The sequence below is a fragment of the Orbicella faveolata genome, unplaced genomic scaffold (genome assembly GCF_042242905.1).
Source record: "Orbicella faveolata isolate gen_17 unplaced genomic scaffold, um_ofav_v1 contig_35, whole genome shotgun sequence".
NCBI classification, from domain to species: Eukaryota; Metazoa; Cnidaria; class Anthozoa; order Scleractinia; family Merulinidae; genus Orbicella; species Orbicella faveolata.
This window is the reverse complement of record NW_028301564.1, coordinates 11,864,733-11,888,308: the sequence shown is the minus strand read 5'-3', so window position 1 is coordinate 11,888,308 and position 23,576 is coordinate 11,864,733. Positions and strand designations below refer to the sequence as shown.

The 23,576-nt window shown below is 38.6% G+C and overlaps 2 protein-coding genes across 4 annotated transcripts; one reads left to right on the top strand and one right to left on the bottom strand.

The window, feature by feature from the left end:
* Positions 1-246: 246 nt before the first annotated feature.
* Positions 247-14,476, bottom strand: LOC110057560 (uncharacterized). The gene is made up of 2 exons (XM_089273936.1): positions 14,316-14,476; positions 247-763 (listed from the first exon to the last, which is right to left on the bottom strand). The coding sequence occupies exons 1-2, from the start codon at positions 14,372-14,374 to the stop codon at positions 469-471; spliced, it is 354 nt and encodes a 117-aa protein (XP_089130062.1). The 5' UTR covers positions 14,375-14,476; the 3' UTR covers positions 247-468.
* A 1,261-nt stretch (positions 14,477-15,737) lies between these two features.
* On the top strand, positions 15,738-23,558 carry LOC149103298 (uncharacterized). 3 transcript variants are annotated; one of them, XM_089273925.1, is made up of 9 exons: positions 15,773-15,835; positions 17,405-17,523; positions 18,965-19,072; positions 19,321-19,428; positions 19,677-19,784; positions 20,803-20,951; positions 21,646-21,896; positions 22,180-22,325; positions 22,908-23,558. In XM_089273925.1, the coding sequence occupies exons 3-9, from the start codon at positions 18,982-18,984 to the stop codon at positions 22,997-22,999; spliced, it is 945 nt and encodes a 314-aa protein (XP_089130051.1). In that variant the 5' UTR covers positions 15,773-15,835; positions 17,405-17,523; positions 18,965-18,981; the 3' UTR covers positions 23,000-23,558. The 3 variants fall into 3 exon arrangements, with proteins under 3 accessions (XP_089130049.1, XP_089130051.1, XP_089130050.1); XM_089273923.1 differs by lacking the exon at positions 17,405-17,523 and having other exon boundaries at positions 15,738-15,835; XM_089273924.1 differs by lacking the exons at positions 15,773-15,835; positions 17,405-17,523 and adding an exon at positions 17,542-18,277.
* Positions 23,559-23,576: the final 18 nt, after the last annotated feature.

Sequence of the window (23,576 nt, the reverse complement as noted above, 5' to 3'; positions counted from 1 at the left end):
GGGCTGAAACTATAAAATCGCTCGCAGTTTACTTCACATACATGTACATGTTGGATTATTTTCATCAGTAACAACATTCCAAAAAATAACTGACGAGCTCCGCTTTCAGGCTTGGCTAAATCTATATATTACTTAATTTATTTATGTTTTAAGCTATGAGATAGAGATTGCTATAGCTATATTTTCGTGAAAACCGTCTATTTAAAACTCAAATCAACGATGCGGTGTATTCAGAGCAGATATCGATTTGTATTCCAAAGCTTTCTTCATGTTTTATTCGCACTCTACCGAGAGAAGTTCTACTATCAATAAAAGGACATTGTGACAAACTGCAAAACAAGATGTTCTACCTGAAACAGCCCAAATAAACCATACTATTTATGCAATGATGGTGGATGTATGTTCTCACAATGTATAAGTGTTTGTACCAAAGGAATGCGAAAACTACACTCCCAGTCTCGAGGATGTTTAATTTCTGTTGTACTGCTTTTTCAAATTTGCCATCAGCGTCATGGCCCATTCAACGCTGGAATATTCGGACTGCAACATTGCCGTCGCTAACGCGTGGTTGAAGCCTTCATAATCAGCTGATAGAAAATGAGTGCTTCGATGAGGTCCCGTACGATCTCCACAGTCAAACTTCCAGTTCATGATTAAGTCGTTATGCTGGTCATACGTTGAGTTGCAGCGGAGTCGTCCCTCTTCGCTAATGAACATAGTAGTCTTGTCTTTGGCGCAAACCCAGTTAAAGATAGCTCCAATACTAAAAACAAAAGACAAAAAAGCAGGAAAGGATCAAATCTGTTTCAGTAAAACATTCAGATCATTTTGACCTTTGATTTGGAATGTTCCCAGCATAGTCAATTGAACCCAATCGAACTGTACTTCAATCGAACTAAATCGAACTCAATCCACGGATTGAGTTCGATTGAGTTCGGCAATTGAACCAAATCGAACTCACACAAAAATAATTGGACAATCGAACTAAATCGAACATTTGATTTCTGGACTCTTGACTTTTGGTAAAACTGGAGTTGAAAATCTATAACAAGTTTTTCGAGGCTCGAGTTATTTCAGTATAACTCGTGTTTTTCGTGATTTTCGTGTTTTCGAGACCAAATAACATAATCTTTGTTCAAGCAAATTTACTTACCGAACGCAATCCATTGGATTGTGCTCGATTAAGTTCAGCTGCCGAACCCAATCGAACACAATCTAATGGATTGAGTTCGGTTGGGTTCGATTGGTTCGGAAATCGAACTGACACAAAGTTCGGTGTTCGATTTGGTTCGATTGCCCAATTCAATCGAACAAGCTTGTAACGATGCTCACATGTTAACACTATTTTAATAATGTTTTAAAAGAGAGAGATTTAATTGCCCCTTGTAGAGGGTTATCTGGAATATCTAGAATTTCCTCTGTTAAATGTATAGTAACATACATGAAAAAATTACTCGATTCTGATTGGCTGAGAGCAGTGCAGTTCAACTGTAACACCAGTGCAAAAAATGTAACACATCGTAATTCTGGATTGTGATTGGCTGAACGAAAATAGGACATTTTCTAAGCCAATGATATCACGTAAAATGATGACGTAAATTTTATGCGGAAATAAGCGTATCTGCGAGAAAGCTATTCCGATTTAATCGCGATTTTTTTACTTACTACGAATGCGCTGCCTTGAACTGGGTTCTCTCGGTAACAAGAAAAGATGTCTGAATTGCGGGGTTCTTTGCATCGTTACGTTTTCTAACATACATTTCTAATAAAAGCCAACCATAATTACGCTGTATTCAATTATGAAGAAAATTAGCACAGATAGTTCGGCCAATGAGCAAATTTAACAAACTGACGTCAATTTTTTAAGTGTCTGTCCTCTTATTGATGATAAATTGCGTCATAACATTGTCCAAGTGGTTCCGCAATAAACTTTGACAATGTTATGACGAAATTTATCATCAATAGGAGGACAGACGCACAAAAAAACTGACGTCGATTTGTTTTTTTACAATAACAAGACCCCAAAATGGTCGAATGCGGGGAATAAATGAGGGGAAAAGACGCCGTAAACTTGCCGTAAACAAGGATAAGTGAATTTTATTCAGATCAAAACTTCAATAGCTTTTCTGGCTTTTTTATTGGCTACTTAAAAAATTCAATAAAATCTCATTGGTTAAAAAGTTGACAGTTTGACAGCTGAAAGTTGATTTCGCATAAATTAAAATTTTATCCGCGTCTGTACTCTTATTGATGATAAAAATAAGCCAATCAGCGTGCGAGAAATTAGATAGTTATTGTAAAAAAAGATCGCTGTAACGATGCCATGTTTCCTCTTTGTGAGTCTTGTGCGCGCGCTGAATCGCATTAGCAAGAACGCGCGCGAAAATTGTGTTCGGCAATCTTAATCTCCATTGTTAATTCAGTTTGTTGTATAGCAAGCTTACTCACTTTCGACGTATTTATGCAACTAATGTGGGCCTGCATAAGGGCCCCCGCAAGCAAGGAAACCTGACAACTTTAAATACTTAAAAATATGTTTTCTCTTTTTCACGCACTCGCAAATTTTCCCACGCAAGGAAATTTTGCTGCCGAGAAATTTTCCTGAATATTTTTAGGTGGTAAAATTTTTTTTTTCATTTCCACAACATAAACGACATTTCGGTCAACACGAAGTTGTGTCTTCTGTTTGTTGAACGTAATCCATGCCGGAATCGAATGAAAGTTATTTAAAACTAAGTTTCCTCAAAAATCATCGATTAAGATTGATATCCGTTTTGGTCAAGTTTATGGTGCTAAAGGTAATATTTTGCGAATAGCATGCAGTAAGAGACTGTGCAATAATTATCAGGAGGGGAGCTGTAAAACCAGACGGGGTGGGGTCGCTATGTAAACTCATACCATAAGGGGGGGAGGGGGGGTGTAACATGTAAACTTCTTTTTTGAATAGCAGGAGTGGCGGAATCTACTTTTCTTATGGGCAAGCTGACTTAAAGATTCGAATACCACTTATGTCTCACCAACAATGATATTCATTTCTCTCTGGAACTGATTTAATATGAATAAAACGAAATTTATGTCATCAAAAATATAACAAAGATCTAAGAGTAATTAGTACCAAAGCCATGTGCAATTTACCCATCTGGTTACATGGCATTTCAGCTTATTTTTAATTAACACATCACGGGAGGATCCAGGTTCTCAAGAAGGGGGTGTTTCATTATAAGAAGTAAACAACAGAGGGATTGTCTCTATAAGTGTACAGAAATTTTCAGTACAAAATGAGTGTCAGGTCAACTTTAGGACACACCTGGACATGATTTATAAACTGACGCTGTAGGCATCATCGCGCGGATGCATTCATACCACTAGTGATCAAGCTTGATCAAATCGACAGGCTTCTTCGAATTCTTCCGAGCGTACAAGTGAAGCGATTGCTTGCCTCTGGAAAACTAACTTCTTCTAACAATAACGAACTGCAGAAGATGTGCAAGGAATTCATGGTTGATGAGAGTGCCTGCAATAGTTTTGTGCAGCACAGTGATATAGAGGTTTAAAATTCATGATCTTCTCGAAGAAGTATTTCATTAGACAAAGTTTAAGTTTGTGTATTTTTCGAACAAGGACTCCAAAACATAAAAACTTGCCTTTGTTTTGTATGATAGCTGAATGTAATATTTTCAGAAAGTTAAGGCAGCTCCGAATGAAAACGTATCATTTTTGAGCAGAATCATATCATTGAGTGGAGATATGGAATCCAGTCCTGGTCCTGCAAATGAGTATTGCATATCAGTACCTTTTATATCACCCACAAATTCTGTCTGTTTATTAGAATTGAGATTGTCTCAGTTAGGCAGAACTGCACTTGATGTTGAAGGAGGTGGTGATTGCTTTTTTAGGGCTGTATCACATCAACTCTATGGAAATCCTAATAGTCATTTCTATGTGCGCAGTGTTGGCATTCAGTATTTAGTGAATCACCCTGAACAATTTTATAGAGAATCAAACTGAGCATTCTTGGCAAGGTTATTTGGAAAGAATGTCATGTCAAGGAACATGGGCTGCTGCTATCATAATTCAAGCTGTTGCCAATTGTCTTAATTTATCAATTGATATTGCTGAATCAAATCCAACTTTTTCTCCAGTTACTGTTGTTCAACCAGTGAATGTTACAAATGCCCTAAACATTTACATTGGACACCTAGCTGAATTTCATTATGTTTCCATAGTAGAAAACAGAACAATGGAGATAAGAGACAACAGCAAACAAACAAAGAAATGCAAATGAAAACAAACCAGTTGATAACAGTGAAAAACGTAAATCTTACAGAAGAAAATACATGAGAGAATACATGAAAGACAGAATAGCTGATGATAACTTTAGAATAAATGAGAATCAGAATGGAGTACAAGGCTGCAACATTAATAGCAAAACATATAGGAACAAGAAACACCAGGCTGCTAAAAGAACAAAATTGAACCCAGAACATGTCAGAGAAATTGAGCACCGCTCCTTCAGAAAACGAAAATCAGACAACCCGCAGCACATAAGGCAAATAACCAAACAGTCGGTAAGAAAAAGACAAAAGGCTGAGGTTCTGGCAGGTGTATCGCCACTAACATGTAGCAGTCATGAGTTGCAGCCACAAGAAAACAAGTACGATGCAATTTCTATGATAAATTTGTTTTACAAAAACATTGCTTGTGGCCCAGAATATGTATGCACTTGTTGTGACCAATTGTGGTTCAAGTGCTCTGTAGTGAAATGTGATCCAAACAAATATAGGGCATGTTCACTAGACATTGTTGAGTCCTGTTTTACTGGTTTTAAAAGTGTCAATGACACTAAATGGATCTGTCTGACTTGCAATAAAAAAAAGTCTAAAAAGAGTCTGAAAAAGCAATTGTCTAACTTGCAATAAAAAAGGTCTAAAACAAGGCAGGTTACCCATCTGTTCGAAAGCCAATAAGATGGGTTTTGCTTATAAGCCTAATGTATTGAATTTCACATCACTAGAGGAGCGACTAATATCACCTCGTATACCTTTTATGCAAATCCGTGAACTATCTAGGGGTGGTCAATTGTCTATTCATGGAAACATTGTCAATGTGCCAAGTGATGTAAATTCGACTGTTCATTGTCTCCCAAGGCCGAGAAGCAAATCACAGACCATTCCAATAAAACTTAAAAGGCGACTTGGTTACAAGCATCACTATCAGTTTCAGATTGTCAGACCTAAGAAAGTATTGGATGCAGCCAAATATCTTGTAGACACTAGTGAATTATTTAAAACTGAAGGCATAAAAGTACAAAATGCATGGGTAGATGGCATAACTTCGCAACCCATGAAGAGTGGGGTGAGTTTGTTCAAAACCCTAACACATCCAGTGCTGATGTGCAAACTAATGAAATCTTCACAAATTGTCAAAACAATATTTGCACTGCTGATGTTCATAATCCAGACTGAGAAAAAGACACTAAAAGGATTGCCAGTGTTTCCTGTCAAAACGTTATATATATTAGATGAAGACCTTATTTCTATAAACATGCTCAACTAATGGCTGCTTATTAACATGATGCACTTTTCAACTTAACACCTTACAAATGCAACACTTCTTAGTTCCAAAAGGTGCAAAGGACAGCACTTCATAGAATAATTACCACATACCATGAGGTAGCTCGAAGGAGCCTTTGATTGGAGATACGTATCCTATTTGTAAGTTTGTAGTTGAATTTTTTAAGTTTCTTCTCTCTGCATACAAATTTAAGTTGCTTACGATAGTTTTTCTAATAGGTATCACTAATGAGATTTCTTGTTCCCATTTACTACTGAAATAGGCTTAGTAAATAAGTTTTTCATTTCCGCAAAATATTGAAGGGAACCTGAAAAATTGATTTATCCATGAGAAAATGTTTACCGCGTGACTGGACTTTTTTTGCCCTATCGAGGAAGTGTTTCGAAATTGCAGAAATTACTTGTTGGTAGTTTAAGAAGTCCTACTATATTTTGGACGTCAAATTCTTGGAAGGACAAGTACCCTTCCATTCTCACTGAGAATGTCTTGAAAAGACAGAATTCCATCTTTGAACCAGCTTTTCAATTAAAAATATCGGTATGCTCCCAATGAGAATTTGTGTTTTGAACAATATCATTTCTTGTCCACTGAGCATAAATAACAAAGATCGCTGCTCGCAAGTTTGGCTTCAAATAATTTGCTTTTAGTAAAAACTATAACATGTTAAATTTTGTACTGAAACATAGTTTACTTTGTTTCTATAGTGATGGAGAAGGCTAGGTTGAAGTATTTGCTTATTTGGTCCGGTGTTAACCCAGTGGCAGTAAGGCGTTGTTTTGTGGTGGGTTCTTCAAATATGTACTTCACGAAACTTTTAATTCGTGGCACTTTCAAGTTCTGCCATGGTTTTGTAAGGTCTTGCTGTACACCAGTTCGCCTTATTGCCTTTTTATATTCTTGTGGAATAGCGTTTATTACTCCATAATAGGTCAAAAAATTGTGGTACCGGAGGTTAAATTCTTCATAATTGAGGACGTTCGGTGACCCCTATTTTTCTTTTGATGGATCATTTTCTCTACTGAATTTCTACGTTTAGCGAAAAAATGAAGAAAATCTATCGATTAGAAGTTTGGAGTTTTTGCAAAATGCGTTTATCTGTGCGGCGGTTTCGAATGCCTCTTGAAGGGTTAAGTTTTGTGAAAACGTCTGAAACGTTGGTAACATTTGGAATTATTTACTCAACAGACCCTGTTCTACAAACTACGACTGAGGCCCTGTTTGGGGTTTTAGGTATAAGGGATAACTGGCAAAATAATTTTAGGGATAAGGGATAACTGACTAAATAATTATAAGGATAAGGGATAACTGAGACTGAGTTTTAGGGATAACAAAAAATGGCTCTGATTTCTCAATTGTCACACGTTTGGTCACTTTTGCTGAGGATTTGTATCACCGGCGACCGGTTATGAACAGTAACGGGTCATTTATTAGTTCAAATTTAAGCAAGATGGGTCAGATGTCCAAGATTTGCTCCCAAGCTCTTTTATTCGGTCAGCCGCTGACCAGAGAGGAGAATATTTTAAGATAACGTCATATAAAACTATAGAGTTTTTGTATAATTATGCAGTATTAGGTAATCTATTAAGAAACGGGTCGCTTTACACTTTAAAATTGCCACCTATTGTCAAATTCCAAAGATAATTAATTTGGGGATAACAATCTCGGGAATTTTAGGGATAAGGGATAACTGCCCCAGGAATTTCTGGGCTAAGGTATAACTGAACCCCTCTAACAGGGCCTCATGACTAAGACTGTTTGTCTCCGTTGACTCACCTTCGATACTTTTAACTTTAAACCCCTGTAGACCATGCTGAATTACGTGCGCCAATTTTTCAAAATCGGGGTAGTTTTCCACACGCTTTATTTCTGAAGCGAAGTCGGTGACCCCAAATTTTTGGTTTGCATTTCTGACACAAGTAACTCAATGTCTGACTGCAGTAAAAATTTTAAAAAAATCTATCTACTGGAAAATTTTCGCGCGAACGTCCTTGAGGCATAAGCTCCTTTATCAAAGCAAGTACGGAAAAATCGTCTTGTTATCAATATTAATATCTTTGTTATTCCATATAATCGTTTTATTTGTGCATGGCATTTTATTATTCTGCAAATCCTTAAACTCGAATCAGTATTGTAGCATTCTCTCATAAAAGAGTAGTATTTATGCTCAAAAACAAAACAAGATCCAAGGCATACGCTAGTTTCATGTCCGGTGGTATCGGAGTTCTGGGAAATCTTCCTTGATTGGTATGAGACTCATACAGCAATAAAGCTAGAATTGTCAACCGTTAAAATCTTATATGATATCATTGATAACGACCGCCTCATGTAAGTTAACTAATCACCTCTTACTACATGCGAAATACTATATATACTGTCGTAGTACTAATGAAGAACCATTGTCTTTTAGTGCTTTACATGTAACAATAGTGATAAAAGAAGCTGAAATCGAAAAACGAATATCAACGAGGACTAAATAGGGAACTTGCGCATATACGACGACGACGGCAAGTACGATGTCTATTATAGACTGCGAGCAGTCTTTCTTTTCCTCGAAAATCCGTGGGGAAGAACGAAAAACAAGTAAGCGTGCGATCGTGTCTGCGAGCGTGACGTGTGAGCGGCGATGCCGCGAGCCGCTAGTAGCGCGGGCGTCCGAAGACGAGCGAAAAGAGAGACTGCACTGGTTTCATACAACGATTTGGATGCTTCTTTGACAGGTCGCATCAATGACACCTCCGCCCTGTTTTGAATATGACACTCCCATGCCCAATTTTTTACGCGAATCTATCGAAGCTATATCTAGTAATAAGTTGTGATGAATGGTTCGACAGATTGCAGCTGATGACCTCTCAAGAATGTTCATACGGCTCGGTCAAACGCCTTTAACTCTACTTTAAAGTCCTTCCATTACCACAGTCCTTCAAAAACAAGTGAAAAGCATAAAACTAATAAAAAAGTAGCAAGATCGAAATTCAGAAAAGAGCGGCAAGTGTCACGAACCGTAGGGGTCGCACCGTAGGAGACAAACATTACAACAGAGTTTTAGCGTACGCTGCATGTCACTTATGAAGGTTATTGTCGACAGATGTGCATCATAACTTGGTAGACCGACCAATAGAAGACTGCTCACAGTCTACGCCAATTACAAAGTGGGTTTATATTTTACTTTTTTATATATATATTATTTATTTATTTATTTATTTATTTATTTATTTATTCATGAAGAAAACACAGTACAATAAAACATAGAGTACATACAAGAGGAAAACTACGGCACTTTGAGAACTACAATACATATAGAAATAAATTAATGCAAGGCGCTACTGATTAGAAATTTGAAAACCATGACATTGACACAAAGTAAGTAAATTAATTTGTTCTGTTGAGACGTTGGTGGTGGCAAAATTTCTGGAACAAAATCTTTTAATATAAGGCACTTCCATTTCTCATTAAAGAGCTTGGCTTTTTCTTTTTTATTGCAATGTACCTTTCAGTCATTATGTTTTCTCGAAGTTGTTTCTTAAACAGCGAGAAGAGTAAAGATTGCTCATTTAGGTTACATTTATAAATGAAGTATTTTGCCACCAACAAAGCCAAGCTTAAGGGTTGATGGTGCTTGATTGGGTTTGAAGGTCCCTATAAAATTGTTGAGTCTGGTAACTGAATGTTTTCACCGGTGACTTGCGACCACCAGTCAAAAAATTCATTCCAAAATAAAGCTACATTGGAACACTTTAAAAACATATGCTGGATTGTATGCTGTTCACTTTTACATAGATAGCGTATATCATCAGCTATAATGTTGGCTCTTTTAAGTTTGTCTTTAGTGTAGATGATATTGTGGTTTATCTTGAATTGAAACATTATTAACTTTGTATTTTCCGTAACAGAAAAAGGCCATTTATATAATTTTTGGATTTCAGAAGGCTCCACTCCGTAACTAATAATTCGATTTTCATTGGTAGGTAGTTGAAATTTTTTCTCAACAATTATTTTGTGCAGAGCAGCGTTGGAAAGATTTTCTTCTTTGTCGTACCAATTCTGTTTCCGTGTTTGCCTCTGTCTACCAGTAGGCGAAATTTTCCATTTATTTTTAATTGCACTGAGCAGGCCATAGTAAACAGTGAAACTAGATTTAATTTTGAAAAGGTTAACAAATTCTTGATACGTCAGGAATTTTCCGCCATTAGGGTTTAAGAGGTGTTTAACTTTTGTAACACCCGCCTTGTGCCATGACTCATAAAATATTGGCCTAGTTGCGATTTTTATTTCATGGTTGTTCCGTATTACTGCATCGTATGGATCTGTTTTTTCTTGATTTATTTCAACTTTGATTTTTTTTATCATTTCCCAACAATTTAAAATTTCTGAATAGAAACAAGGAATGTTGTTTGAATTGAGTTCTTTGGTTTTATAACTGCATGATAATAAGAACTTAAAACCGCCTAGGTGTCGAGTCATGTAATTTGGGATGATTTACCACGGCGCATCCATTTCTTTATTAAATCTTCTCACCCATGAAGCTTTCAAGGCTTTATTCATCGACTCAAACTCACTCATTTTTAATCCACCCACATTCTTGTCTCCAATTAATGTTTGTTTTAATTTTATGTGGTTTGTTCTCCCATATAAAATCCAATATGGTTTTATCAACCCTTTTGCTGAAATTTTCAGGTAATGATAAAACTGAAGCATTGTATATTAGTTTAGACAACCCAAGTGACTTGACAATGTTGATTTTCCCAAGCAGAGTCAGTTTCCTCCTTTCCCAGGAGTTAAGGATTTTTTCCAAATCTTCTAGTTCGTTATCAAAATTAAGACTTTCACATTTGCTTCTATGGTTGGAGAAGTGGATACCTAAAGCATAAACAGAATTTTCTGACCAGCGAAACTCAAATAATGTGTCTTTCCTTGTTGCCCAGCGGCCCAGCCACATGGCCTCTGTTTTACATTTATTCAATTCTAAGCCTGAGCAGCCTCTGAAATTTTCTGTCTCAAGTAACGTCTACACTGAATCTAGATCTCTGAGAAGAAGAGTAGTGTCATTTGCATATAAGGTATTTTTTATTTCCTCTTCTCCGACCTTTATTCCCTTGATGTTGCTATTCATTTGAATTGCAAGATTAAGCAGTTCTATTCCTAGAACGAACAGGAGTCCTGATAAAGGACAGCCTTGTCTTACTCCGCGTTTAAGGTTAAAAAAAAGGGGATGCAAAACCGTTGTTTGTAACACAGCTAGAAATATCCGTGTAAAACACTTTAAGCCATCTTTTGAAATCTTGCTTGAAGTTAAAAACATCCAAGACTTTGTGCAAGTATTTATATTTTACTTTGGAATTTTTCATTGACGTAGATCTATTCAGTGTGTTTGCGAATAGCCTGCGTAGCTCGGCGGTTTAAGCAATTTTTTTACGCAATTTGAGCGCGAGCGCATAAAGCTGCTAAGCCGTGAAAACGAGCGGCGAAGCCGCGAGGAACCGCCTGCCCGGATTGCCCATATTTTTTATTGCCGCCCCCTATTTAACCTATTACATGTTTTGACAACTTGATGGCAGGTTTTGCAGATCGTATTGACTCAGCCAATCAGAGCGTAGATCGTAATAGGAAACTTCCAACTTGGCAGGGAAAAGTCTCTGATACTTGAAATTTGCAAAATTTTAATAACACTTAAAGAATAAACCTGAGGCGGAGGCTGAGATTTTGAAAAAAAATATAATTTTGTGTATTTAAAATTCATAATTACAATACAGTTAAGTTTCTAATCCTAATGTAAACCGTATTAAATTCTTCGCTTCTCTAAACAACAAAACTAGCCCAAAACAACAAAAACAGCACTAGCCAAATGTTTGATCAACATCACAACATTTCTGCAAGAAGTTATTTGCATTGTATCAATAGTTTTTAAATTGCTGCAGGCTAGCTCTAAAATTACTTTAACACCATCCAGACACCAAATACATTTGACAACAGAACTGTCATATGCTATAATCTAAGAATATTCACAAGGACATTTTCAACCTAAAACTGGCAGAAATATAAAAATATTCAGCCTCGGCCGCAAAAACAATATTATCATTAGGAAAAAAGAGTGTAAGAATTGAAATAAGCCCAATCTTAATATAGATGGAATACGTGTCCGGACACAAGAAAACTGAAACGATTTTTTGTAGAAACAACAAGAGTCACAGAAAACGAACAAAAGCTCCTCTTAGATTTGAAATTCAAACATAACAAACGCTTCTAACTCTCTCATCCCGCTCTACTTTGTTTCCGTTCGCAGAAAATCTAATAGCACATGAATATAGAACAAAAAAAAACAGCACATAAGACCGCTTGTGGCGAGCTGCAGCTAGCCAGCTGTCGGCAGATGTGTACTTCAATAAAAGCTTGAATGTCCATTATTTATATTTTCCCAGGCTTATCGCTACTTCTATGGTATGGGTTACATCTTGCAAATTAAAATCTAACGGAAAAGATTCACCTTTCGAATCGTTAACAGCAGTCTGATTCAACATCGCTTGAACTGAATTGCAATGGGCCCTTTGCACGATCCGGTTATATGGCGCAAAATCACACATGCTGGCACGCAAATTGTACAGTGGGACTTCCAAAACAAAGTAACTCGTACCAGTCCACCTTGACCTGCCTTTGTTTTGGAAGTCCCCCTGTTGCGTCCCAGCATGTGTGATTTTGTACCATGTGACCGGATTGTGCAAAGGGCCTATACAACCTCCCATACGTATAAACACTGGCCACGTTCGCAATATTTCGTTAGGATGTATTTAAACCAATCAGCCTGTTCGTATGAATGGGCCAATCAGCAAGGGTGACAGTTCAGCCTTACCAAGGTTATTCTCCCGCCCGCCATTTTGAAAAGTGGAGAAGGCCCTGGGGACAAGGTTGGCCCGAAGTATAGACAATAACAGAATGCGCATGCGCTCGGATCAGCAACCGAATCCGGCTTTATCGTCCCCAGAGGCCGCGCTCCTTTTGGTCAGCACCAAGAATCGCGACCTCTGGCATGGTCCAACACCGGAAGTCCGCGATTCACGGACTTCCCGTCACTCTGCTCATGCTCAGAGTCAAGTCTGACAAATCTGATTGGTTTCGGTCTCATTCTAGTGTGTTTACAAAGCCATTCAGAACCGGAATCTCACTGGACCTATCCAGAGGTCGTGATTCTTGGTGCTGACCAAAAGGAGCGCGGCCTCGAGACGAGAATACACGGAATCCAGCAGAATGTTTGTTGCCGATCGTGGTTAATTAAGCTTCAGGGATTTCAATTCCTGGTCTTTCGAAAATTCTTACGTGCTGCAGGTAACCGAAGGGGTTCATTTACTCGATCGACTCTGGTCATTGTCTGGTATCCGGACAACTTCAATCATTCTCACCTAATATAAACTCGGTCGATGAAGATGCTGATTATTGCTGATTATTGCAACTCGTAGGAATGGGAAACTGTATCTTTTAGCAAGTTTGCTGCAGTTTGGTACAGAAGAGCAACTTTCTTAGCACTTACAGTTAGAACTATTATAATTATGCTTGTCATACAAATGTTTTTATTTGACTCGCATCTCAACTGGAAGTTTATCAAGTTGCTAACAGTTTGTGACCTATAAATTCTGTTCGACTAAGCCGGGAATGTTTTAATAGTTCCGACTCTTTTAGGAAGAATATTTCACTCCTGTACAAATTTGACATTATAAATCTGTTCAAAAAAAAAAATTATAAATCTGTTGAAATATCTGTGCCTTTTCACGGAGTTCAGTTCTTGTCATGATGAAATAATAATAATAAAACCACTAAGAAACCACCCTTTAGATGTGGCCAAAAAAATAGGTGGAAACGTATTCCTCATCTAAGCACGAGACCCCGAGGAAAGGGTACAATACTGTAACGCAGGACATTTACAATCATACATACAAGATGTTATAACAAAAGCTTAATAATAGAAAAAGAGGACGAACACGAAGACTGGCTAACCTAGAATAACCTAAATCTCCCGCCAAATGCCTAAATAGTCCCTAGACGTCCCATGACAGCCCGCGAGCGTCACCATCGTGCCGTCAGAATGATACTTTCCGACTAATTCGTTCCCCGATCGTCAGAAATTACATTTGGCCGTTGAGAATTTGAGTGCTTTGTAAGGCATTGCTTGGAGTTTAAATAACGAGGGATAAAAACGCGCAACGAAATATAATGTTACCTTCTTTTGAATGAAATAAAGAAAATGTACTCACCTTGCCTGGTTTCTGTTGTCCATTTGGTATATTTCACCGACAACAATAAAAAAGATTGCGACCCAGTATGTTTCAATTTTTAGAAATTCATTTTCAAACCCAAATCATTTTCAAGCGAATAGGATCTTTTAGGATACATTTTTCTCTTTTTAACACGAACAAGGTAAAAAACCTGAACAAACAGCCAAGCTTCGAAAAACGGTGTTTATTAATGTCTTCTGCAGCGCCTCGAGCTCGCCCTGATCAAACAACTTCCCCTACCCCTCCCATATAGTGTCAAACTCCCTCCCCCAGTATCAGCCACTGATATCAAATTCACGTCCCCGGGGCGCATCGACTAGTCAAATGCCAGGGGTACTACTGGGGTATACCCCGGGGGGAGATGTTAATGTCTCTATTTGATCGATACATTAGCAGCATCTAGACTGTTCAGGAAATAAGATTAAATGTACTTGGATTCATCAGCGAAAGCAAAACACCAATCACAACTGCTGTACTGACCTATTATTCGGGCATCCTGTTATGGGGCAAAACATCTTCAGTTGAAACCACCGTGGCATTTTGAAATTTTCCTTTGAGTCTTTTAGTTTTCACTCAAGCGTTCGCTATTAACTCTGTGGCTTCTGGTGACAAGTGCTGTAATCTTATTCAGTGAAGTCTTTCTTAGAATTTCTTTCTGTCCAATCAGCAAGCGAGTAGTATCACTTCCGTTAATAACAATGGAAAGATGATGGGCCTTTTCCCTGGCTATTAACTCGGGACTTTCTGTGCTACTGATGAAAGTGAAAGTGCTTGTTAGGAGTTAAGGTAGTTGTATGTTTTGTACCACTGAGGTAAATAACGACAAAGTGAACCTGACTGAATTATGAAAAATTTGCTTTGAGCTTTAAAGCATTGACTGTAGTTTCGTCGAAAGATCTAATTTGTTATGATGTTCCTCTTGTTGTCAAGGCAACCGTTTCTGCGAAATCAAGAGATCATCACTCAAGGAAGTGGAATTGAGCCCGTTGTACCAAGGTGATTCAGATGAAATCTTGAACAGAGCTTTTGATGACAAACTGACCTTACCTTTCTTCGAGCCATGTTGTACGACGACAGCGAAATGTTCTAGAAGCTCACATGAAAAAGCGATAGTTATTTCTTCTGCGTAGTTTGTATTTAAAGAAAGAAGACTCCGTGATTTCGAGAAATATTTTTTCCCTTTTGTCATTTGCACGACATAAGCAAAATGTTCGGCTGATCGCAGGAGGGGACATTTCCCTTGGCTGAACCGATCCCCTTAAACAATTACACCCTATGTTGTTTACAAGACGATTCCACGACGAAGGGACATTTCCCTTCAACACCCGACCCTTAAACACCTTATCAGTTTGTTTGCCGGTCGAGATTGTATCCTATGATACATATATGATTAAGATAACCAAAGGTAGAGCTCGTAGGCTCACATATATTTGCCTAAAGCTGATCGAAGGGGGTACATTTCCCTTCGCTGAACCGATCTCCTTTAACAATTACACCCTATTTTGTTTGCAAGACGGTTCCGAGAAATGCTTTCCTGTTAATATATAAACAACATAGGCGGTTTTTTTTTTTTTTTGGAGGAGGGGAAATTTCCCTTCATTAAACACCTTATTTTGTTTGCCGAAACTGTGTCCTATCTTGTGATTAAAATACGGGCCAAAAGTAGATCTCGTAGACTCACATATATCTTTGCCAAAAGCTTAGTGTAAACTTTTGTATTTTTAACTGTAAGATTTACGTATTACATGAAAACAACTGAGGTATTTTCTTGGAATTGTTTTTGTAATCAACATATCTCCTTGACCTTCAGCGATTTCTCAGAAAGCATTTTTTCCGGTTATTCTTAGGAATGACTTAACCGATATTTTGGCAGATCGATTTGGAAGTGAAAAATTTCCCTTCAGTTTAGTCTCGTGTACAAGTAGGCTGAAAGTGCTGGCGGAAAGAGTAGTTTACATTCAGAGCTACACGAAGCAAGAATTGCACATCGATGGCACACGGTAAGTCGTGATGTTCTGTAGCGCCAGTTATAAGATTTCATTTTAAAATCAGGGGGATGCGTATAAAGCTTCTCGAAACAAACCAGACAAGCTCTGCCTACTAAATCGAAGATTACAGTTTATATGTATGTTCCAGTCACAATTCTTTAAAACAAATTACTTTCTTTCATGAATTATTTCAAAGGATTTCTACAAAATTCCAGTAACTTGTTGTTTTTCTCAGTTGTTACATACCACTACAATCAACTGTATATTACAAAATTGCATCAATTTCTAAAGCTTCCGACCACAACGACAGCATATTGAGTACATGTAACTCTCGGCCAGCTACAAACACTGTGTCTCAAAAAGGGAAAGCAAGTGATATGTAGTACCCACCTCTGGTCGAAGGAATTTCGTGAAGACATTAACAAAGCGAACTACGACGTTTTTACCACTGTATGGCTATACACTTAAGCTCTTCTAAACTAAAAACAGTGTATGATTTAAAGGAATCAGAAAAAAAACCTCAACTGAAGAAAAAACGCAGGCCGAGTAGATCAGATCAGCGAAGTAAGAACAGAAAACAAACGCATAGAATTCATTTACAACCATGTGCATACAACAACAGCCATACCAAATTAAAAGAAATTTGATATAAATGTTGCGGAAAAGCGAGTCATGTTTTAGTGTGATGAACCTGGCTCAAAGACACATTGGCGAATTTTTAGAGATGGTTAACAGCCACATTTCGCTACGGCTGGGGCTTTGGTAGCTACGACGACCATGCTGAGGGCAAAGTCGATTAAAAAACGACTATACATTAATTTTAGCTGCAATTTTCACGATACTCCAAAGGCAAGTCATTTAGTTTGTTCCTCTTTGTCAAAACGGTCTAGAAACTGAATATGGAACACGGCGTAAAATTTGAAATAAAAATTTTAAAAATTATCCGCCGTGTTTCACGTTCTCCAGACAACGCAGAATTTGGTCATTTCGATTCACGTTGTTGTTTTGCAGAGGACGGCAAAGAAATGTACCAAGAATTATAACGCATGTGCCCAGCCATTGTGTTGCTCATTAAACCTTCTGTCTTGTAGCGACGTTCCCGTTGCCGTTATATGTTACAACAGTGAAACCAAAGAGCTTATGACAAACGAGCCATGTAAATCTCTAGTAGTCAGTCTAGATAGGCTTAGAGGTAGAGTTTGCAACGAAAATTTGGACGGTGTTAGACAGCTACTCCGCAATTTGCGAAAATAACTCATCTCAGTGTTTTGAAGTTATATTAACTTTATCCAGTAAAGTCTTTCTCAGAATTATTTTCTGTCCAATCAGTTAGCCAATAATACTAGGTTACTTCCGTCAGTAACAAAAGGGAGACCCTTATTTTTCCCCAGTTAACGCGGAATTTTGGACTTTCTGTGTTACTTGTGGAGCAAGTATTTGTTGGGAAAGATAGTATGTTTCGCACCAGGTCTTCAGGGAAGATACGTTAAGCTATTTAACTCACGAAAATTTCCAGGCGTTGTCAAAACTATAGTTTCATCGAAATGTTTAATTTGTAATGATGTTCCTCTTGTTATCAAGGAAAACATGGAACACATAAGCAGGAACCATCTCGCTGATCAAGCTGACTCAAGGATGATACTTGGGAGGGAGGGGGCTGTTTTTACATGAATTGAGCCCGTTGCACCAATGTGTTTCAGGTGAAATCTCGAACAGGGTTTTTAATGATAAAAACTTTACTTCTCTTCGTGCCATAACGCTCGTCATGCTCGAGGAGCGTGAAATGTTCTTGGAGGCGTTTCAGTTAGTCAGACATAAACAAGCGATAGTTATTTCTTCTACAGTGTTTGTCAGTGTTTTAAAGAAAAAGAGCCCGTGATTCCGATTTTCAGCTGATCGCAGGAGGGGAAATTTCCCTTCCCTGAACCGATCCCCTTAAATTTTGTTTGCGAGACGATTCCGAAAAATGTTTTCCCTTTGATTATTTAAATGACATATGCAAACCTTTTGGCCGCTTGAAGGAGGGGAGATTTCTCTTCACTAAACCGATCCCTTAAACGACTTATTTTGTTTGCCGGCCGAGATTGTATTCTATATTATATACGTATGACTAAAACGGCCAAGAATAGATCTCGTAGACTCGCATATCTTTTCTTAAAGCTCAGTGTAAACTATTGTGTTTTAAACGTCAAGGTATACGTATTAAACAATTGAGTTAGTTTCTTGGAATTATTTGTGTAATCAGCTTCTCTCCTTTGCCTTTATTGACTTCTACGAAAGTGTTTTTCCGGTTATTCTTAGAAATGACTCAACAAATATTTTGGCAAATCGAAATTGGAAGTTGAAAATTTCCCTTCGGTTTGTCGCCTTAAATAAGTAGTCTCTAGCGCGTGCGGAAAGCGTAGCTTGCATCTAGAGTCACACGAAGCGAGAAGTACACATTGATGGCATACGGTAAGTGGTGATGCTCGTTAGACCTTCTTTTAAGATTTATGAATGCGTACGAAAGGTCACTAAACAAACTCAGCCTACTAAATCGAGGACAATTTTATTCATGATTAGACCTACTGCTTTCTTCCATGAATAATTTCAAAGCTTGTTGAAACATTTCTTCTCGACTTGATGTATGCTTCAATTGCTACATCCAACTTCAGTCAATTTGATATATTGCGGAAAATGTTCAATTTCTTAACCTTTCGACTATAACGGCAGCATATCAAGGTAACTCTTGGTCATCCACAAACACTGTCTTAAAAGAGAAAGTGCTATAACAGCTGCCCTCCCGCCCCCCGCCCCCCTCCCCCACCCTTTCCCGGCCCTAACCTCATCGCCAAAAGTGAAAACCTATAAGTTTAATAAGTCGTTAATTTCCCTAAATCAACTGAGGATAACTAAAAATTTGAATAGTGAAAAAGCTCTTTCATATTGAAAGCTATTTCAATGTTCTTCAAAACTTTAAAAATGGAAATTCTCCAGCAACGGTTTTTCAGCCATAGAATTAGGGGACGGGGGGTGGTCATTTCTTAATCACTTTCTCTGAAAATCTAACATTCTGAGCCGCCATTTGGTACATTCATAAAGACATTTATTTTTTTGCTGCACCTTTTTTCTTCATTTCAATGCTATTATACGTTTGTTTAGGACGTCACTCCCGGGATATGCAGGGTCACTGGACACCTCACGGCCATCCCTCACCATTCCAGCAGCAATCGTGTCTGAGACAGGAGCAGACGCAACGTTCACTTCAAGGTTAGTGCGCCTTGGGATTCGTCTTTAACTTGGAAAATAGTATTTTCCAAGTTCTAACAAATGACTAAACTTGCCACAAGTTGACCTTCGCTCAGTCCTTCGCTTAATCATTTCTGTCGAGCGAAGCGAGAGGGAAAGGACTTTTAGAAAGTCTACAACTGGCACCGCATTTGGTACATTCATAAAGACATTTATTTTTTTTGCTGCACCTTTTTTCTTCATTTCAATGCTATTATACGTTTGTTTAGGACGTCACTCCCGGGATATGCAGGGTCACTGGACACCTCACGGCCATCCCTCACCATTCCAGCAGCAATCGTGTCTGAGACAGGAGCAGACGCAACGTTCACTGCAAGGTTAGTGCGCCTTGGGATTCGTCTTTAACTTGGAAAATAGTATTTTCCAAGTTCTAACAAATGACTAAACTTGCCACAAGTTGACCTTCGCTCACTCCTTCGCTTAATCATTTCTGTCGAGCGAAGCGAGAGGGAAAGGACTTTTAGAAAGTCTACAACTGGCACCGCATTTGGTACATTCATAAAGACATTTATCTTTTTTGCTGCACCTTTTTTCTTCATTTCAATGCTATTATACGTTTGTTTAGGACGTCACTCCCGGGATATGCAGGGTCACTGGACACCTCACGGCCATCCCTCACCATTCCAGCAGCAATCGTGTCTGAGACAGGAGCAGACGCAACGTTCACTGCAAGGTTAGTGCGCCTTGGGATTCGTCTTTAACTTGGAAAATAGTATTTTCCAAGTTCTAACAAATGACTAAACTTGCCACAAGTTGACCTTCGCTCACTCCTTCGCTTAATCATTTCTGTCGAGCGAAGCGAGAGGGAAAGGACTTTTAGAAAGTCTACAACTGGCAAAAAATCAGATCACTTGTTGAGCAAATCGTCTTCCTCTCGAATAACTCGTGATCAGTTCGACTTCAATGCGCAAGCGCCTGTGAACATGTGTGAAAGCCTTATGCACTGATCAGCAGATGTTTGAAGTGTCTAACAGGAAGCGAAGGAGTGAGCGAAGGTTATCAGTATTTCACACATTGTCAAGCGTTATCTCTTTTAGATGCATTGCGTGGCATGTTATTATGTTAAAAATGGTTAAAAATTAAGTGTAAACTACACGCAAAGGACAAGGAGATTTTTCTAAGCCGTTGGGCCTTTTTAGGTCTAGCTTTAGCCTTACAACTTTTTCGTGTCTAACCGTTTCGCCAAATTTGAGTCTCTCAGCTCTGTGAGTAATACTCTGAGTACCCTCTCGATATCACACAATTTTTATAAGCGCTACTAGAAGTTCAGTTCAAAAAAGTTTTACCTACCTGTGTAAACCAATAATTTTTATTGCCTTCCCACATTGTGGGAGGTAGTGCGCTTGTCTCCGGATCGAGCGGTCCGGGTTCGATCCCTGGTCGGGGACATTGTGATGTGTTCTTGGGCAAGACACTTTACTCTCACGGTGCCTCTCTCCACCCAGGTGTACAAATATGTACTGGCGAACTTAATGCTGGGGTTAACCCTGCAGTGGACTAGCATCCCATCCAGGGAGGAGTAGAAATACTCCTAGTCGCTTCATGCTGCAGAATCCGGGATAAGCTTCGGCCTGATGGGCCACTTGGCTCATATGCAGACTTTACGTTTTACTGGAATGTTTTAGTATGGCTATTTAGCTATCACTGTCTCTGATTCTTGTCTGTGTGTCCTATTTCTTGATTAACTTCAGCCAGTGAACAGATGCTTTATGACATTTATGAAAACACCATTGGTATGATTGAAGAACTGGAAAAGCATGAAGATCACGGCAGGTCGGCAGGTTATTCGGGACTGTTAAGTAACAGAGCTCCGCCACCCAGGAGGAGAGAAAAGCATGACGTAAGTTTACCAGCTCTTTTACTCATGCGTCTCACCGATACAAAAATTCTGCTACTCCTTCCCGTGGGTGGCACTCACATGCCATGTGAAAAGGTCGGGGATGCTCGTAAGAGAATTTGAATTAAACCCTTAAAGGAGATCAATGTGGGCTCGAGCCAGGCTTTATTTGACCCCTAAAAGATACCACCTAAAACGAACATAGCAGCATTTAAAAATATACTATGATAGCTTAAACTAGTGGTGTTTGGTCCTGGACGCCCTTTTCAAGTGAGACCAAAAATCCATGATTTACCCCATAAGCGAGAAGACGAACATCCCCGACCTTTTTATACGGGAGTACCTCCAGAGTGTTACTTCTACAACATGTTCAACTAACTCTTGCACTAACACAACCACTGACCACTATAATGACAACTACCAAAGCCACTACCACTAACTTGGCCAATACTACATGCCAACTGGTGCATGCTCGCCATCCCGCTCAACCTCATCTAACAATAATTGAAATGGCTCTGAGTCGGCGAGTAATATTGGATGATATAACGTACAGTTTGTGTTGTGATTAATTCATTTAATGCAGAATTTGTTCTGTAATTCTTTCATCATTAATTCTGATAGATCCTCTTTTTCAAGGATAAAATGTTGATTTCCTCTTCTTTTTTTTCTTAGTGAGTAATTTTCTTTTCATTTTCAGGTTACAGCCATAATAGAAGGTCAACTTGTTGCCCTTGACGGTCAAATGACGTATGCTCCAGCCGATGTTACAAAGAAGGCCAGAATGAAAATGCTGGATAGAACTCTGTTGTGGGTGGCAGCTCGAGATGAGAAAGAAATCCCTCCGGGACTCGCAGATTGTTACGTGAAGAGCCTGGTGCAGTTACTGACCGAGCCGGAATCCATGAAATTACCGGAAAGACAAAGACCGCCGGATCCAAGATCAGCCCAGTAGGTGCTGGTATTGGTGTTGCATTTGTTGATTTTGTTGTATTAGGTTCTGCGGTATCATAATGGAATTTTCAATTGAAACTGCATATATATAGCGGAGGGAAATCCGGTAGGCTCGATTATCAGCCGCTGTTTGGAAAAGGAGCCCGAGCTCCTCCCCCGAAGGAGAGGACCTTAGATCGGACTAAGGACCTTAGACCAGACTCGAGAGGGCGGCGGAAATCGAGCCTTGAAATGCGGCTGAAAATGGGAAACTCTTTAACCGGTTTTAATTTCTTTGTAGATTAGACGAGGCGGCAGTAAATAACTTCCTTTGCCATTATGCTCAAGCCAGACACCAAGGAGAACTACAAGACAAAGAGTTCTATGATAACCCCAACAAGAAAGCTGCTCTGCGCAATATGAGGCAGGGAAGAGACCATCACAATGGTAAAAAATGTCTTGTAATCTTTGCCTAATCTGATTGAGATAACTGACTAGCCTCCTCAGTACGCAGAGGCTCTTTGGGCTCGTCACGCAATTTTTCTACCCCACGAGAGGAAGGAAGATTGCGTGACGAGCCCAAGGAGGCTAGTCTTGTCCCGGATGTAAATTCGTATGAATTTTACGAGTGGTGAATTTTTCAGTAAAACACTCGCGTCCATATAATAAGTAGCTCTTGTTTTTTGTTTTTGTTTTTTGTTTGTTGTTTGTTGTTGTTGTTGTTGTTGTTGTTGTTTTTCTAATAACAGGCTGTTCATATTCAAAGGGAACAACCCTCTTTGAATCAACAGTTACACCATGTAAATCTAAAACTATCCTTACAATTCTCACACACTCTTTGCTTCTTTTTGTTGTCACAATTATCATTTTTCTACTTATTATAAATTCAACTTCCAACGCTTTCTACATTAATCAACTAAAGATGACAGTAGGTTCTCTCGAAATATGTCTTTCAAACTTAGAATTTTTGTCGTTTTCTTTCAATTCAATTCCTTTCAGTCTTCTAATAAAACTTTAATTTTTGGTTAGGAATAAGACGTCTGTTGAACTTGGACCGTAATGATGCAAGATTCCGCGAAGCTCTTACTGAACAAGGCAAAGACGCTATGGATATAAGCTAGATTCTTGTTTGTTTGTTTGTTTGTTTGTTTGTTTGTTTGTTTGTTTGTTTGTTGCTGAATGAGTCGCAGGCATGCCTTATACCACGAGTGTATTGTCCCGGCTTAGCACTGTAAATGTTCACCGTATTTGTTAGTTTTGTTTTGTTTGACGGTATCATCTATCATGTTGACAATATTGTGGATTTTGTTGTTGTGGTTGCACGAGCAATGATTGTATGTTTATTTATTTCTATTTTCTTTTTCTTTTTTTTTTTTCTGATCGTCTGGTTGTCTGCTGTAGTTTTTTTTCTGCTTTATAATACCGTATTGGTTAGGAGTGCATCGACAGCCGATCAAAAAGACTGTGCTCACACTTACATTTTTGCAAAGAAATGTCACGAAATGTTTCAAACAGTCCTCACCGTACAGCAGAAATCTAGCCAAGAAAATTATGTAATGTGAATGTAAACGACGTACTGATTAAGGTAATAGACGTGATGTATTAACTTAAAGCGCGCAAAATAAAGTACTTCGTAGTCAGGGTTAATTAACACCTTCTAATAAACAGGTTCAAACGGAATTAGTTTGACTGACTAAA